At 40.2% G+C, this 17,400-nt stretch overlaps 1 protein-coding gene across 3 annotated transcripts in view; it reads right to left on the bottom strand.

Annotated features, from left to right (window-relative positions):
* Positions 1-8,184, bottom strand: part of ash1l (ash1 (absent, small, or homeotic)-like (Drosophila)) — a 43,233-nt gene extending 35,049 nt beyond the window's left edge. Inside the window, exons 1-3 of one of the 3 annotated variants that reach the window (XM_066673689.1) lie at positions 8,055-8,184; positions 6,675-6,773; positions 167-943 (exon numbers count right to left, since the gene is read on the bottom strand). In XM_066673689.1, the coding sequence (XP_066529786.1) occupies positions 167-748 (582 nt within the window). In that variant the 5' untranslated portion in view covers positions 749-943; positions 6,675-6,773; positions 8,055-8,184. Of the gene's footprint in view, positions 1-166; positions 944-4,835; positions 4,921-6,674; positions 6,774-7,503; positions 7,571-8,054 lie in introns of those variants that run through there. The other 2 variants (XM_066673690.1, XM_066673691.1) reach the window with 2 other exon arrangements.
* Positions 8,185-17,400: the final 9,216 nt, after the last annotated feature.

Genomic DNA, 17,400 nt, shown 5'->3' with positions numbered 1-17,400 from the left:
GTGATTTAAAATGTAATGAAGTACAATACTTCAAGCAAAATGGATTTATGTAAAAGTAAAGTTACAGATTTTTAATACTACTAAAAACTAATAAGTACACAAAAAACTACTCAATTACAGTAACACAAGTAAATGTTATTCATTACTTTCCACATCTGCCACTTACCCGTTTAGCTGGTGCACTCCCATTCACAGGAAAGGCAGTGCTGGTGGAAGTGGGAGGGGGAAGAGAAGGTGTGGGTATGGTAGCAGCTGGAACACCTGACAACTGAGGCACTCCTTGGTTAATGGTAGGGCCCTTCTCTGCTTCTTTAACATGAGGCGGACTCGTTGTGGTACCACTTCCATCGCTGGATCCACCCCGACGACTGCCTCGTCCGCCTCCTCGTGCCCCATGTCTAACAGTAGCTCGAAAGGCTGGTCGGCATACGTAGTTCTCTAGGATTTTAGGGGGCTTCTTCATTCGTTTGGCCTGTAGGCCTATCTTAAGCTTGACATTGCCCTCTGAATAGCTGGTCTCTTTGACAGAAAACTGTGGAGATTGCTGCTGCTGCTGCTGCTGATCACCAGGGCCACTCTCAGAGCTGCAGAGGTTGGCAAGCACCCCATCTCTCTCCTTCTCTCGCTTCCTCTTTTCCTCCTCATCCTCTTTCTGGCCACCTACTCCCTCCTTCTCACGCTCCACTGGCACAGCATTTGCAGGGAGAGGGGGTGGCGTGGTGGGCCCCCCCTGTGTCCTCTGATCCATTGGAAGGGGAGATTGAGCAAGACAGTGTGTACTCACGAGATTCAGTTTTTAGAACTGGTTTCAGATATTCAGTAGGAGGAGGGAAAGGGGTAGAGGGGAAGGGGAAGGGGGGAATTGTAAAAGTTGAGGAGAAATCCTTGTTGGGTTGCAGCAATGTTGTCCTTTCCTGGCTTCCCGGCCCTCTTCACCTTCAAACTAGGGAAATAAAAAGAGAAAAAGGAGATTAGACAAACTCATACTCACTGGAAAACAGTAATCAAGGTTCAGCAAATAACACTGGCTTCTCAAAAAAATAGGATACCAATGAATTCTATTCTATAATGAAAGATGACCCCTGCAGGGTCCCATAGGTTACATAGTTTACATATTATTGGCACAGTACTAAACTAAACATTACAGTCTTATGAACCCATTTCTGTTTTTATAATACAAATACCTCAAAGTGAGAGGGGAAAAAGCTCAAGTCCAGCTAAACGAAGTCAGGCTCAGGAATGTCATGCTAGTAGGGAACTGTTTTTATTTTTTTTACGTTTTGCACTCTATTCAAGGCTCACTAGTCCATACTGCATACATTAAATCTATGCAAGGCCCACCAGGGCACATTGCACACATTAAATTCAAAACTAACTGTAACTCTGAAAAGCAAAACTGCTAATTATTCAGTGGGTCAATATTCAATTTATTTAAATTCAAGAGTAATATCAGTGTAGCTAGCATGCAGTTGGAAGGAGCGACATTAACATTTGGAGTTCTCTCCATTGTGAAAAAACATCCAGATGCCTCTGCCATGAGAAGAAAAAGAGAGAAAAAAGTAGTATACTTTGATTTTTCATTCATTTGCAGCCACATTAGACTGGTTTTGAGCGCACAAACAGACCTGAGAGTTAGCGAATAGTGAGGAAACATCTGAACTTTTTAAAATGTGTATTTTGATTACAGTCGTGAACTACAGTTGAGAAAAATACAGCTATTCCACTAAGCAAACAAGTGTCATTGTTGAATAGTACCACACCGGGTCAAATATTGATCAAATGGAGAAGCAACATGGAAAGGGGAATTTTCAGAAACATTTTTTCTTTCTAAATTCATGACAGCCAAACACACAGTAGATCATTCTTCTCATTGAACCTCGCATATTTTATGCATCATCTTCCAATGTTTATCAACAATGCCAGAGGACTGGCAGTTCATTACGCTGGTTCCAGTCACTTGCCAGACTTGCTAAGTTACAAGGACAGACCAGACACAACAAATTTGTAAAATGCACAAATAATAACTGCATGACTGTACTTCATTTTTGGACTATTCCACGAATTGGCCTAATCTTCTTTGCAGAATGTCATTTACTTTAATAAGTTACATCATTCTTTTTGCAGTTAACAGCCCACAGAGGCTATTATATAATTAATAATCTATTATAGAGAATTATAGTCTTTACCTCTGTAGAGGGTCACATATGCAGTAAAATTTATAATCTAAAGATATTTTAGCATAAGAGCCCACTGTCACTAAAGCATTCTGCTCACTTTAAAACACTATCTAAGCAAGACCCTTTAAAAACCTGGTAATAAAATGATAAAAAATATATTTTTTAAAAATATCCATAAAATAAGGCAGCATGATTTATTTCAAAGTATCTTTACTTCTTTAGTTTTGCATTTTTATTATTGTTTACATTAAGTTGGTTAACTGCTTGGCTTCTCATACCAGTCATGTCACTGCTCCCAACCATACAGTTATCAACACAACTTTTTAGCAGCTGTGCAGTACCATTCCATCACAGAAACAATATATTTTATTTATTTATCTTTATTTGTTTTTGGTTGATGTTGTTGATTGTTCATGGCTGGAAATTTAACTAAATGCAACCAAACTGAGACTTGTAACCTTTCAGCCTCTGTATAGTGCTGACTACAAATTTCTTGTGACTTTACACTTCTACTTCTCACTAACAGGATGAATCAAGATGCCTAATTCTGATGTATCTGTCTAATGTTGCTTTTCCACTACATGGGTCCGGTTCTACTTGATTCGGCTCACTTAAAGCTTGTTGCTTTTCCACTAGCACAGCTCCCCTGCAAAATAGAGCCTGTGACGTCGCAAAACCCAGACTGTAACATGAATCGCAGATTTTGGAAAGCACAACAATGGCGGTGGTGTTTACTCATCATGTATTCCCGTGTTGCTTTTGTATTGTGGACTGAAAACGGTTACGGTTCAGCACCCCATTTCTCACAGATCAGTTTTCCTTGTTGCACATTCGGCTTCGGCCATCGACCCAAGCCATATAGAAACCTCTTCAAAACACTTTAAAGTAAAGTTATGAGCTGCCTTTGTGAGTCTGATAAAAATAAATGTGAAAACTGCTGTAATTTAAGAGATTTTACAAAAGGCATTTTGTGCTGGATTTGAGTGAGCTCTGCATTTCGTGGTGACTGACATATCTCTGTGGCCAATCAGTGCTCTGTACGGTTTACACGTCACTATTTAGTACCTACTCAGCACGGTTGGAACCCAGCGAGAGTAGGGACTGAAAAAGTACCTGGATCCAGGGACCAAGTACCACATTTGGCTAGTGGAATAGCAAAAGAGCCTAGCTGAGTCGAGTCGTATAGGTTCCATGCAGTGGAAAAGCACCATAAAGCTCTTTTCACGCATCCACAGTAACCCAGAACTTTTCTGCACTTTACCCAGGGGAGCTGTATGTGTCAATGCAAAGTTTCTTTACATCTGTACTGGACATGTACAGATGACTTTATCCTGCTAGCCCCTAGTACAATGTCAGGGTAATATTAGAGAGATTGCATGAATGAATAGAGCCGGTAATGTTCCAGAGAATCATGCCATTCCTCACACACACCACTACAAACTCGCCTAAAGCATACAGAACATTTCCAGCTGTGACAATGTGTATGATGCAAAAAATCTCCAGCTTTGTATTTGAAAGGGCAAATACAGACCTAGATTCTGAACCCGATTCTATGAAGAAAAGCCTTTCTACTCATTCAACTTCTACTGCATTTTTTTGTTAATTTAGTTCACAAAACAAAATATCATAACACAAAATTTGTATTTAAAATGCCTATCAAAAATCAAGATAAATTTTAGCCACATTGTCCACTTGTTAGTTCAGCTTCATGCTCTCTCCAATTCTCCAACCCCAGAGTGATTTAGCACAGGGTCTGCCCAGAGCAGGTGCATTCTACGGGTGAAGTCATTGAGAGGCAAGTCGGAGCTGTGACCTAAGCACATACAGCCCTCTGGGAGTCAGAGGATCTGGCTGCCTTCTCCAGCCCTCCACGACAGCCAATCAAAACCAGAGAGCAGGGGTGAGCAAGAGAGGGAGAGAAAGGCAGAAGAAGAGAGAAGAGGCATACAGACGGTTTCTTCATGCCCCACTGAGACCAAAAGCTTAACGGCAGCTCAAAGAGTCTATTAGGAGTGCTTGGATCATCTAAATCGTATGCCTGTGAGCAAGGCTGTTTACTGATCCAAGCAACGGAAAAGAGCCATGTGAAATCTAATGGAAAGATGTACTTTCATTAGTGACTGCGCTCTGTGCTGGTAAATTGCTTTTCGCCGGATCAGTGTCACTATAAACTGTGGTCCTGGACTTGGAGTCTTGCCTGACTTTCCCCACGCCCACATTTCAGTGTTTACTACGATTACTCACTCCATATCTCTAAAACCCTTTTCTCTCAATGATCCCCATTTTCACATACCACCCTCCACAGTCACATCATTCCTCTTACCCTTTAACCACATCGTGCCACCCCCACAAACTACCTCTTTCTTCCGTCTCCTTTTCCAATCACTCACTTACACTCTCTGTCTCTTACTCACTTGGAAAGCTCACAGTACAGCGGTCAAACTAGAGTCGCTGTGTTCCTGCTAATCGAAAACACATTTTCTCCAGTGCTCCCTCCCTCCTTCCTTCACTTTCCTCTGTCTGTCCCTCCCTCAGTGACAATCACTCCACTATATCCTAAGTGTTCTAGGTCTTACAAGCTTATTTGTTAGTGTTATTCAATCCTCTTCAAATGCTCGTTGAGTTTAGAAGAAAAAAAACATAAACAAAACTACTTACTGAAAAAGTGCTGCAAACAAATAGAGTTTTACTGGGGAAATCAGACAGTGAATCATTGTGGTTTTTGACTTCTTTCTAGATACCTTAGGAGAGACATAATTAAAAAACATGTTTTCAAATACTGCATTATGAGCCTTCACTCTTATATTTTCTATTATTAAATATAAATAACAAAACCCATTATTCATTCCCATACAGCACCTTCTCCTGTTTTTGTCACTTCCACTTTAAGCAGAACTGCCTTTCCCTCCACACCTTCTCCTCTGTAACTTCTGCAGCTGGCTGGCAGTGACAGCCTCAATGAAACTTTTTTTTTAACTGGAAAGACATTTTGTTACTATAAACCACTTGCACTGTTTCCACGCTGAATGTTGTAAAGAATGAGATGTAAAAGTACAGTGATGCTCGAGACAAACAAGAGTCAAATATCCAGGAATTCATCAACATACTGTGAGGCTGGAGGTAAACAGATGGCACTGGGAAAATAACAGGAGAAAAAAAAGAAGCCACAGTATACACTGCAGAGTAGACACAGTTAAATAACTTTGTGCTACTTTTCCTTTTCCAACAACCTCCATCACTCAGTCTTTTGTGTAGCATAGTGCATAAATGCTGTTTTTTTTTTTTTTTCCTCGTTAATGGTTTAGGAGGCTACATACGGAAAAGACGATGAAAAAATGAGGACAGATGTCAGTGGCATCCCTATCGTTTATCATTCTCATTACTCTGTGTATGTTTTGCAGGGTCCATCGCTTTCAGTCAGTGAAGTGAACCCCATTAAAACGAACAATGTACAGTGTGCTACTGCTGCTGGATAAAGCTGATGCATGCATTTTCTGCCACGTATTCCAGAGGTAAAGCTGCTCTTTTTAAATAATGGGGCAATCAGCAATCCATTTGAGACTGGGCTTATTGCATATCTAAACTGAGAAAGATACTTTATCAGCTTGTGGAGAAGACACAGCATGTCTATGGTGGGAATTCCTCCTTCCTTGGCAGCAAATAACCTCACTGCAGGTCAGAGGTCAGGGGTGGTTTAGAGGTTCCAGACAGACTCTCTCTCTTCCCCTTATCAGCTGCTGAGCGGTCAGTCAGTAAAAGAAGCTCCCTGCTCACATGCAAACCAGCACACAAGGATCAAGCAATAGTGCACATGCAGTGACCCATACTACAACTGAGGTTCTTCAGGATGACTTGCTCTTTACCACTGGGGCACCAAATCACTGACAGGTGCACAATCACATCACAGTTTAACTCTTTTCAAGTTCCCTTCCCTGTCCAAAAAAAAAAAAAACACGTTTCTGACCACTGGAAAATAACCCAATTGAACCATTATATAAACACACAAGGCTTAAAACAATGAGCCTCAAAAGACAAGGATTATAGCAATAATTTTGAAACACAGTGAATACCTACCTACACCTACACAACAAAAAAGGCATTAGTCCTTAGAGGACATTTAGCACGGCTAATATTCTCTGTTGTTAACCCAAGAGAGCCGCCAGTCTGAATTCCAACACAGCCTACTTGCTACAAATGACTAATAAAAGTCTTGGATCTTGAAGGCAGACTTCAAAAATTAAAACAGCAAGCTGTGCAATTTGGCTACACCTTTTTTCCCCTGCAGTAATGAGAGACTAGCTACTCACTTCCATCGTTAGTTCTGGCAAGAGCTGAGGAAGTCATAAAAGAAATACAAACACACAAACATGTGGATCCCAAAGCCTAACCGTTTTGTGTATTGACATTCCCTGGCGTGAATGTAGCTTTACCTCCCACTACCTCGTAATGTTTCACAGTGAAATAAGAGTAAAGTAAAGAATAGCCGTCTCAACTCACCCTGATTTAAACGTCGGAAAACAGGGATCACATAATTTGGATCAAAATCCACTCTCCGTGTGTAGCAACATGGTTCCTTCGGGAAAAGGGTGTTGAAAACTGTCGAGGTCCCGATGAAAAACAAGACAGAAAGAAAAAGATATATATCAAAAATCTGGAGGAAAACAATCGCCAGCATCCAGGCATGGTATAAAACTCCCTTGGGTCTGAAAATAGCTCCTATTTATCCTCGTAAGTCCTGGCTTAGGAGCCCAACGAAGCTAGAAACGATAGCCGAAATCCACTGACCCCAGACTGAGTCACATTAGAGAAATAGCCGCGCTGTTATCCAAAATAGACAGTTAATACAACACTCAGGTTAAAGGTGCCTGGATAAACATACCATCGCCAGCGAAATATGACAAGTGATAGATCGGTAACAGTGATAAACATCAGATTCAGAAACTTCCATAAATTAAACGACCGATATTTGTTTTTCACGTGCTGCAACACTTTATCTACACATCATTTTACATGATAACATTTAAAGTACAAGGAGAATGCAACTTCTGTGATCATGATGTACTTTGCATTTCAAGTAGCAGTAATAACAAACGTTATAACACTGGCATAACACATGAACACAAATGAACACAGTGCATGTGCTTAAAAACATTGACATGTCTCTGTCTGTTTAGTTTTGCGTTGGACGAAAATTCCTTCATTTTGCAAAGACGTGGTTTATTTTGCCGTAACGGCAGAGAAGCCCGAATATCTAGCGCTACTTTGTTTGTATGTATCACTAGCTGCTCCTATCGCAGCCCTAACGATATGTTACGGACGAGCTAACCTTAGCTCTCATTTTCTCATTTCCAAGCTTCGTTTATGAGGGGAAGATTGCTTTCCAGCAACGTGGCTGAACACGATGAGCCCAGTGCCAGTGAAATTAGGTTTACAGTTAAACTAAAAGGAGCAAATCAGATTTCCAGGCTCCGAGCAGCGAGTCTCTGGTAACGTGTCCTGTCAGTGGCACATTGCTGGCGTACGGCTAACGTTAACGTTAGCTGGCTAACTGCGAGAGATCTGCACGTACGTAAGGTTAGCTCAATGAGGCGCCCACTTTGAGCTTTAAGTGATTCTTCACACGCAGGAGGCCGACAAAATCAGCGATAATAAAACCCAGGCGTCTCCCGAGGCGCGGAGATATGCGGAGAGGCCGCGGAGCGCAGACGGAGCAGAGCCCCGCTCAGCTTATTAAAAACACGAACTGTCAACAAAATGGCGGCTGCGTTGAATCAACAGAAACCCGAAATGGATCTCTCTCTCATTCCCTCGCTCCCTCTCGCCTTTCTCCCTCCGTTCCCTCGCCATCTCCCGCTCGTTTGGCCCGGCGATCGTTACCCGTTGTAGTCGCCGCGGTGTAGGCGGTTGTGTCGATGGGAGCGCGTTATCGACGGCGGGCCTGCGGCGCTCCTCGGGCCTGCATGACTCCGCTCAGCCCGTCCTCTCCGCTGTCACTACAACACGGGCATTCTCCCGGAGAGAGAGAGAGGGGGAGAGAGAGGGGAGAGAGAGGAGAGGGAGAGGGGGAGTGAGGGATGGAGGACACATTGTCGTGTGGCGTTTGCACTTTCTCTTAAGTTTTTCGCCTTTATTTTGCCTTGCATTAAAAGAGCAGCTCCTATTTCTTTAATCTCTGGGGCGACTCCACAAAATGTCGGCTTGTTTTATGTTCCCCGATTCCACTATTTTGGGTGCCATTTGTGTCCCAGAAAATACATTTACACGGATGAAAAATAAAGGTGAATTACATTTTAAAGTAAGACTAGGTTGAACAAATAACTCAAAACCTTATTTAAATCATCCATATTTAATATTTAGAACAGATTGGAAATAGTACCTTTGCTTTATATTTAAATGTAATGGTTTAAAAAATAAGAAAATTCACTTTACTATGTGTTAATAAGAAAGTTAATATGTGAATCGGTTTAACAACTGTGTTGCAAAATACTTCATTCCAAATTCGGTTTGCACCTGTGGTGTAGCTGTTTCTCACGTACTCACTCACGTTTAGGATCTGTTCCACACGGGAGTGCAAATGTCCTCCTCAACAATGAGCACGTCAGTCGCTTTTACACATGCACAGTAGCCCACATTTTTCTGGACTTTACCTGGAGGAGCTGTATGTGTGAACTTATTACCAGAACAAAGTCTGGGTAATGTTACAGTGTGCCCATTTGTCAATAGAGCCATGTTCTGGAGAATCACAGTGGACTTACACTATGCCTCATGCATGCTCTAAACAGGTGTCGCCCCATGCCAGAACCATGCAGAATATTTCCAACTGTAAGAAGGCATCTGACATTAAAAAAATCTCTGGTAGTACGCTACAGGTGTGAAAGGGCAGCTCAGGAAAATATCTGGACATGATTCTTTGCACATTTTTCAGAGTTTATATGTGACAACAGTTTAACATGTCTTTAGTATATCACTATTCTTATTGTCAAAGTAATGATGGGCTCAGTCTGTTGAACAGATTTGTATGCTAGACTTTTGGTTCAGTTGACAGTATTACCAATGTTATAGTGAATCAGCAGGTAGATAGATTAAAGCGCCTGTTATATTTTGGATCAGTCCGGTGGGTGTTTTTTTCTCAATATTCCCCTGAGAATATAACAGACTGATTTACCCTCTGTTTATCACCAAACGTAGCACTTTTATGAAAAACTGTCTTGTCTGGATTCAAAATCAAGTATGATTTTCCATATTTTTGGAAAACAGAAGAACTGCATGCTGCTTTCGGGGGGTGAAAATGTCAGTGGTAAGGCTGGGCTGCTGAGCATTTTGAGAAATGCACTTGCAATGATTTAAAAGAAGTCTGGATAAAAACTGGTAATAATAGCTATTATTAGTAGTATTAATAATTGTCATAATTTACAAGTGTAATTTCCAGAAAAGTTGGGACAATTTGTAACTTGCAATAAAAAACAATCTGATTTATTTATTTTTAAATCTTTGAATTTCTATTTAACTGACAAAATTACAAAGAAAATTTTCCAATGTTTTCAGTGTACAACTTGTGTTTTGTAAATATAAACAAATTTACAATTGTGCCTGCAAAACACACCAAAAATGTTGAGAAAAGCAAAATACAGTTTTAATACAATCGGAGTGGCCTTACCCTGCTCAGGTATAAGCATTTAAGAATATAATAGGTATAAAAGAGGCATTCACCAATTGCTCAATCTTTACAAGCAAAAATAGGTTGTTGCTTTTCACTTATCATGTGAGTACTGTCAGAGAATTCAAACACTTTTCAGTGCAAGATTGCAAAAAATTTTTGTTATCATCTTAATACTGTGCAATAATTCAGGACATATGGAGGTATACCAGGGTGGCATGATGGCGCAGCAGGTAGTGTCGCAGTCACACAGCTCCATGGACCTGAAAGTTGTGGGTTCAAGTCCCACTTCGGGTGACTGTCTGTGAGGAGTCTGGTGTGTTCTCCCTGTGTCTGTGTGGGTTTCCTCCGGGGGCTCCCGTTTCCTTGCATGGTCTAAAAAACACACGTTGGTAGGTGCATTGGCTACTCAAAGTGTCCACAGGTGTGAATGTGTGATTGTGTATTGCCCTCTGAGGGACAGGCACCCCCTCCACGACCCTGAACTGAATAAGCAGTTACAGACCATAAATGAATGGAGATATACCAGTCCATGGAGGGTAAGGTTGGACACCAGTATTGAAATAGAGAGACACACAGGCCCTCAGATTGCATTGCATAAAAAACAATCAGTTAGTGAACAAAATCTGCTGCATCAAGAAATACAACCTGAATCCCTTAATTCTAAGGAGAAAGACATACATATGGAAATGCTAACAAGTTTTCTGGGCCAAAGTTAATCACAAATGGTCCAAAAGAGTCCATGTTTCAATATATTTACATGAAATATGTATGCTAGGTTTTCCATCATAAAGACAAAAGGGCCTACACAGATTGTTATCAACAGGTGCAAAAGCCAACATCTCATGATATGGGGGTACATCAGAGACCACAGCATGGGTGACTTTGGTATGTGTGTATTTTCCATTGATGTTGAGACAGACATTGGGATTATAGAGACATTTGCTGATATCAAAAGGACATTATATCATGTGAATTTCGTGGTTATTTAAGCAAGCCAATGTCAGGCCTCATTCTGCATATGCTAGTACAACATAGCCTTGTAGTCACAGTGCATGTGTTTGTCAGATCTCTCTCCTAAGGTGCATCATGAAGAGGACAAATGTGACCATGGACTGTTGAGCTGCTTAAATCTTGTATCAAGCCAGAATTGGCAAAAAATTCCACTTGCAAAATTATAACAATTTGTATCCTCATTCCCCAAATGATTAAGCAGTCTCATTAAAAAGAAACTTGATGTATCACAGTTGGTAAACATGCCTTAGTCCCAACTTCTTTGGAATGTGTTGTATGAAATTATAAATTTGTTCATTTTTACAAAATGCAATAATTTATACAGTTAAAATTTATAAAATATTTTCTTTGTGCTTTTATCAGTTAAATAAAGCTTCAAGGTAATTAACAAATTATAGATTGTATTTATTGCATATTAAATTCCCACAACTTTTCTGGAAATGGGATTTGTATATTTATATTTTATTACATTTATTTATGTTTATATTGATTAATGACGGGCGGCACGGTGGTGCAGCATGTAGTGTCAGTCACACAGCTCCAGGGACCTGGGGGTTGTGGGTTTGATCCAGATGACTGTCTGTGAGGAGTTTGGTGTGTTCTCCCCATGTCCGCGTGGGTTTCCTCTGGGTGCTCCGGTTTCCTCCCACGGTCCAAAAACACATGGTGGTTAGTGGATTGGTGACTCAAAAGTGTCCATAGGTGTAAGCAAATGTGTGTGTGTGTGTTGCCCTGTGAAGGTCTGGCGCCCCCTCCAGGGTTTATTCCTGCCTTGCGCCCAATGATTCCAGGTAGGCTCCGGACCCACCGCAACCCTGAACTGGATAAGCAGTTACAGATAATGAATGAATTAATTAATTGATTAATGACATTAACTACTACTAAGTTTTTTAATTTTCCCACTGTAGAGAGATTGCAGAGCTTCTGTGCTCTGGTAGCTGCATTGTTTTCACACTGTCAATGTAAGGGATGAAATATTTAAAAAGGATAATACCTTTTAATACCTTATTCTCTTTGACTTTAAATTAATAACATGCCCCTTAGTTACAGAAAATGTATGCAGGTTTTGTGAAAAAAAAGCTCACTGAAATATGCAGAACAAAAGCTCTATCAACAATGGCCAGTAATGCATTCATTCATTCATTCATTCATTATCTGTAACCGCTTATCCAGTTCAGGGTCACGGTGGGTCCAGAGCCTGGAATCTGGAATCATTGGGCGCAAGGTGGGAATACACCCTGGAGGGGGCGCCAATCCTTCACAGGGCAACACAGACACACACACATTCACTCACACCTACTGATAGTTTTGAGTATCTGGAGGAAACCCAGGCAGACACGGGGAGAACACACCAAACTCCTCACAGACAGTCACCCGGAGTGGGACTTGAACCCACAACCTCCAGGTCCTTGGAGCTGTGTGACTGCGACACTCCCTGCTAAGTTATTTAGCAATTTATATATTTATGAGGACAATTTATTTTGTAAATTATTTATTTAGGGCAGTGGCGCAATAGGTAGTTGCTGTCAAACAGCTCCAGGGTCCTGGGGTTGTGGGTTCGAGTCCTGCCCCGGGTGACTGTCTGTGAAGAGTTTGGTGTGCCCCACCCACCCTGTTCGTGTGGGTTTCCTCCGGGTGCTCTGGTTTCCTCCCACCGTCCAACTATACACATTGGTGGATTGCCTGCTCAAAAGTGTCCAGAGGTGTGAGTTTATGTGTGAGTGTGTGCCGCCCTGTGGAGGACTGGCGCCTCCTCCAGGTTGTGTTCCTGCCTTGCGCCTAATGATTTCGGGTAGACACCAGACCCACCCCCTGAACTGGATAAGCAGTTACAGACAACAAATGAATGAATAAACATCATTTTTAGGGTTGTAGTAAGCGGAATCATTGGACACAATGCAGGAACACACGCTGAACAGGGTGCCAGTCTATCACAGGGCATTACACACTCACCCAGTTAGCTTCAAACACAGTATTCACCTATTAAACAAGAGCGACTGTGTTACAAGCTGGTTCCATGAAGTGCCTCTTGTCTAATAAAAGACATTTTATATAAAACAATAAAAATGTAAGAAGTGTGGAGTATGTCAGAAATAACATATTGAGGTTCTTTCAGGACTGATTATTCATTATGCATTCATTTAATAATTAATATGACAAAATCAAAGTTTAGCAGAGTTTAAAAACCTCAGGGTTCTAGTGATTCTATTTTATGGCAACTAGAAATAAACCATAGCGAAGTGGTTCCAAAACTGGTCATCAGGGACCCTATCCAGTCCATATAACATCACAACTTATAAGAGAAAAAGCAAAAATCTGGAAATACTGGGGCTAAATACCTCTGGTCTAAAGTATCATAGCAACTTTTGAGGTCCAGTATATTTTGGACTGGCCCATGTGATGACAGGACTGTAAAGCATCTCAGCATTTTATAACCTATAGGCCGTCAGCTGTCAGAGATAATTCATCAATGGTTTATGACAGCAGTGAGCGCTGTGGTGCTACAGATGAATGGAGGGAAAGAAACAGGGTTAGGAACAGGGTTTATGTCATTCATGACATAAAATTTTACAGTAAGCTGTAGCCAGACGTGGGGATTATCTATTGATAAATGTGTCCTTGCTTGACTCTGAATTAGGAACTCCTACCTAATCTACACTTATTGTCCATTTTATCAGCTCCACTGACCATACAGGAGCACTTCGTAGTTCTAAGATTAAAGACCTGCTTCTCTGCATACTTTCTTATCCCCATTTCACCCTCCTCTTCAACGGTCAGGACCCCCACAGGACCACCACAGAGTAGGTATGACTTGGGTGATGGTTTATTCTCAGCACTGCAGTGCTGGACACTCGGATATCTCGGATACCTCGTTGGTCCACCTTGTAGATATAAAATCAGAGACAGAAGCTCATCTGTTGCTGCACATTTTGTGTTGGTCATCCTCTAGTCCTGCACATGTGGACACAGGGTATCACCCACAGGATGATATAGGCTGGATACTTTTGTTTGGTGGACTATTCTCAGCCCAGCAATGACACAGAGGGCTTTAAAAACTCCAGCAGCCTTGCTGTGTCTGATCCACTCATACCAGCACAACACACACTAACACACAACCACTACGTCAGTGTCACTGCAGCACTGAGAATGATCCACCACAAAAGTCATACCTGCTATAGACTTCTTCCGAGCTACTTAGGCAACACAAAGGGATCAATTTAGAAAGATCGTTTTAATGTATTGGCTGTATATCCAGCTATCTGTTTATTATAAATTTAAAACAGCCCATAACAGGGAATGTGGGCTTAAACATTAGATTTTAAATAATATTTTTTGGTAGCGTCCACTCAAACACTTAAAAGCTTACAGAACATTATGAGCATTCATGACATCACTTTGTCACACTCCACATATTTACACTTATGTACTGGTTTCGGTGACACTTTACAATACGGGTGCACAAATAAGAATATATTAATATGTCATGAATGATCTCCTCATAGTATATTAATACATACATTAATGCTTAATATATCAGGAACGAACAAAGAATATACATTAATGACCACATTACTCATACATAAATTGCCATTAGCAAGGGTAAACATTAAGTATCAACATCTTGTTAATTCAATCGCTTAATTAACACTATGACTTGCCTTATTAATTAACACCTTTGTGGGTTAATTTAATTATTTAATTAAACACAAAGATATGTAACACACAGTATCCAAATAGATCTAATATGCAAAGGGTGTTAATTAATAAGGCAAGTCATAGTGTTAATTAAGCGATTGAATTAACAAGATGTTGATACTTGATGTTTACCCTTGCTAATGGCGATTTATGTATGAGTAATGTGGTCATTAATGTATATCCTTTGTTAGTTCCTGATATAATAAGCATTAATGTATGTATTAATATACTATGAAGAGATAATTCATGACGTATTAATATATGCTTATTTGTGCACCCGTATTATAAAGTGTTACCCTGGTTTCTTATAACAGAGGGACTTAGCATGGCAAATAAGCCCATTAGTGTAATGTATCCTGTGGATCCGGGAGTTAAATGTATGTGGTGTGTATTTTTAACTTCTAGATAAACATCATTTTAACATGATAACAAAGCCATTCAGGAAAGTGACTGAAGTGAAGGAAAATAGAAGCAGTATCCTGGTTACACACCCAGACCAGCCTTGAATCTCAGCACTATGCTTCGAGTGTGGCTACAATATTGAAGAATTTAAGCATCCACGGTTAAAAGTTTGTAGATCGATGTCACATACACAGGGCTGCGGAACAGTGGAACTGTGTTCTTTGGAAACACTGTGCTCCATCAGTATCTACAGTGAGTGATGTTTGTGATTCCATACTATATATCGCTGGTGTCACTCTAGCCACATTCAGACTGTAAGTGTTTTAATTGAGTTGAAGTTTTCTTTACGCTTTTTATTTAATTGTACTATTATTTTAAAAGTAGTATTTTTTTAAACTTATTTTAATTTTATTACTATTTTTTACATATTTATATAAATTTATATTTTGTTTTAATTTGTTTTCAGATTTTAATTTTATAATTTCTTATTAATAAAAAATTTATTTTTTCAGATTTAGATTTCATGTTGATTGTATTTCATTCTTTTGTCATTCATCTACTTTAACTTTAATTTAATTTACCTTGAATGCATTTCTTTCTTTCTTTTTTCAATCCCTTTAATTTGTAAATGTTTGGCTGCATTGGAAACAAGGGTTACCCTAAATCTATTTCCAAGTGAAAATAAAAGTAAATTGATAATAATGCTCTCATGAATGCAGAGAGACAGAGAAAGAGAGAGACAGAGAAACAGAGTCAGATGAGAGAAAGAGAGAGAGAGAGAGAGAGAGAGAGAGAGAGAGAGAGAGTGTGAAACAGAGAAAAAGAGAGAAAGACAAAGAGTGAGTGGGAGAATCTTGCTTTTAGTTTTTCTTGGAATTTTTTGTCAGGGATTTTATTTTTTCACCACACCACAACACGTGGTAGAACCTGTTTCAGATTTCTGGTAATGCAATCTAGGACTTCTGCCTCCTCAATCCTTAGAGGAAGGATGAAAATACAGTTTTGTTGGTCTTCAGTTTTCTGGAATCTTTCAGCGTTATTTCTTGGACTCTTCCCATCCTTACACAAGTGGTTTAACTGAACTGGAGAGGACATTGTGCGTTATGTTTGGGTAGTTGTTTGTATCACAATGTGACATTTTGGGTAAAAGATTTATTGTAAATCACTGGAATGACCATGTTGAACATATTTAGAATTTGATGCCTATAGCACATTAAAAAGTAGGACAAGTGCATGTTTACCAGTCTGTTACCTTACATTTCACTTTAATTGCACTTTTTAGTCATCTGAGAAATTTTTGCAAGTGGAAATTTGGGCCGTTCTTGCTTAATACAAGTACAAGTATTTACAAGCTTACTCAGAATGAGATATGATGAATGTGGAGGCCAATGAACATCTTGAGCTCTTGGTCATGCTTCTCAAATAATTGCTGCAGTGTGGCAGGGTACATTATCCTGTTGAAAGAAGCCACTGTGATTAGGGAATGCCATCCCTAGAGTGTGTAAAGGGGTGTACAAGATTTACAGCAATGTTGGGTGGGTGGTACATGTAAAAATAACTAAAATAAAGGCGAGGACCCATGGTTTACCACGGGAATGTTGCTTTTCTGTCATAGCCAACATGAACCTTTTCAGCCATTTGCACTCTGTGGGATCAAACCAGACAGGCTTTCATGCTCTCCCTCACTTCATCAATGAGCATTGGGAACCCATGAATCTGTTGCTTTATTTGTATGTATGTACACTCATCAGCCATAACATTATGTCCACGTTTCTACACCTACTGTTCATTCTCTTAGCTCCACTGACCATATAGGAGCATTTTGTAATCAGGACCCCCACAGAACCACCAGAGTAGATATGATGTGGTTGGTGGATTATTCTCAGTGCTGCATTGGCACTGACATTGTGGTGTGTTAATGTGTGTAGTGCTAGTACGAGTAGATCAGACCCATTTAAGTGTCACTGCTGGACTGAGAACAGCGTCACTGCTGGACAGCGTCCCCATTGTCCACTGATGAAAGACTAAAGGGTAATAATCACAAACTGCAGTAATGGAAGAGCTACTGTCTCTGACTTTACATCTATGAGGTGGATCAACTATGTAGATATTTCTATGAATGGGCTGTGAGTGGACACAGTGATTAAAATGTCTAGCAGCACTGCTGACCATATATATATTATGGCAAGCCAAAGAGGAAATATATATGGATATATTTGGACACGCCCACTCAGGGAGGGTTTTCTTTGTTTTGGGCCATTTTCCACATATTGTGAATGTACAGCACCAGTCATATGTCTGGACATTTTCTCATTCAATAGTTTTTCTTTGTTCTTTATTATATTCTACATTGTAAATGAATATCGAAAGTAGCCACATTTTGCTTTGATGAAAGCTTTGCACACACTCATCGTTCTCTCAACTAGCTTCATGAGGTCATCACCTGGAATGGTT

This window comes from Hoplias malabaricus, chromosome 6, assembly GCF_029633855.1.
Source record: "Hoplias malabaricus isolate fHopMal1 chromosome 6, fHopMal1.hap1, whole genome shotgun sequence".
In the NCBI taxonomy this organism is placed as follows: Eukaryota; Metazoa; Chordata; class Actinopteri; order Characiformes; family Erythrinidae; genus Hoplias; species Hoplias malabaricus.
This window is presented reverse-complemented; position numbering and strand designations above follow the sequence as displayed.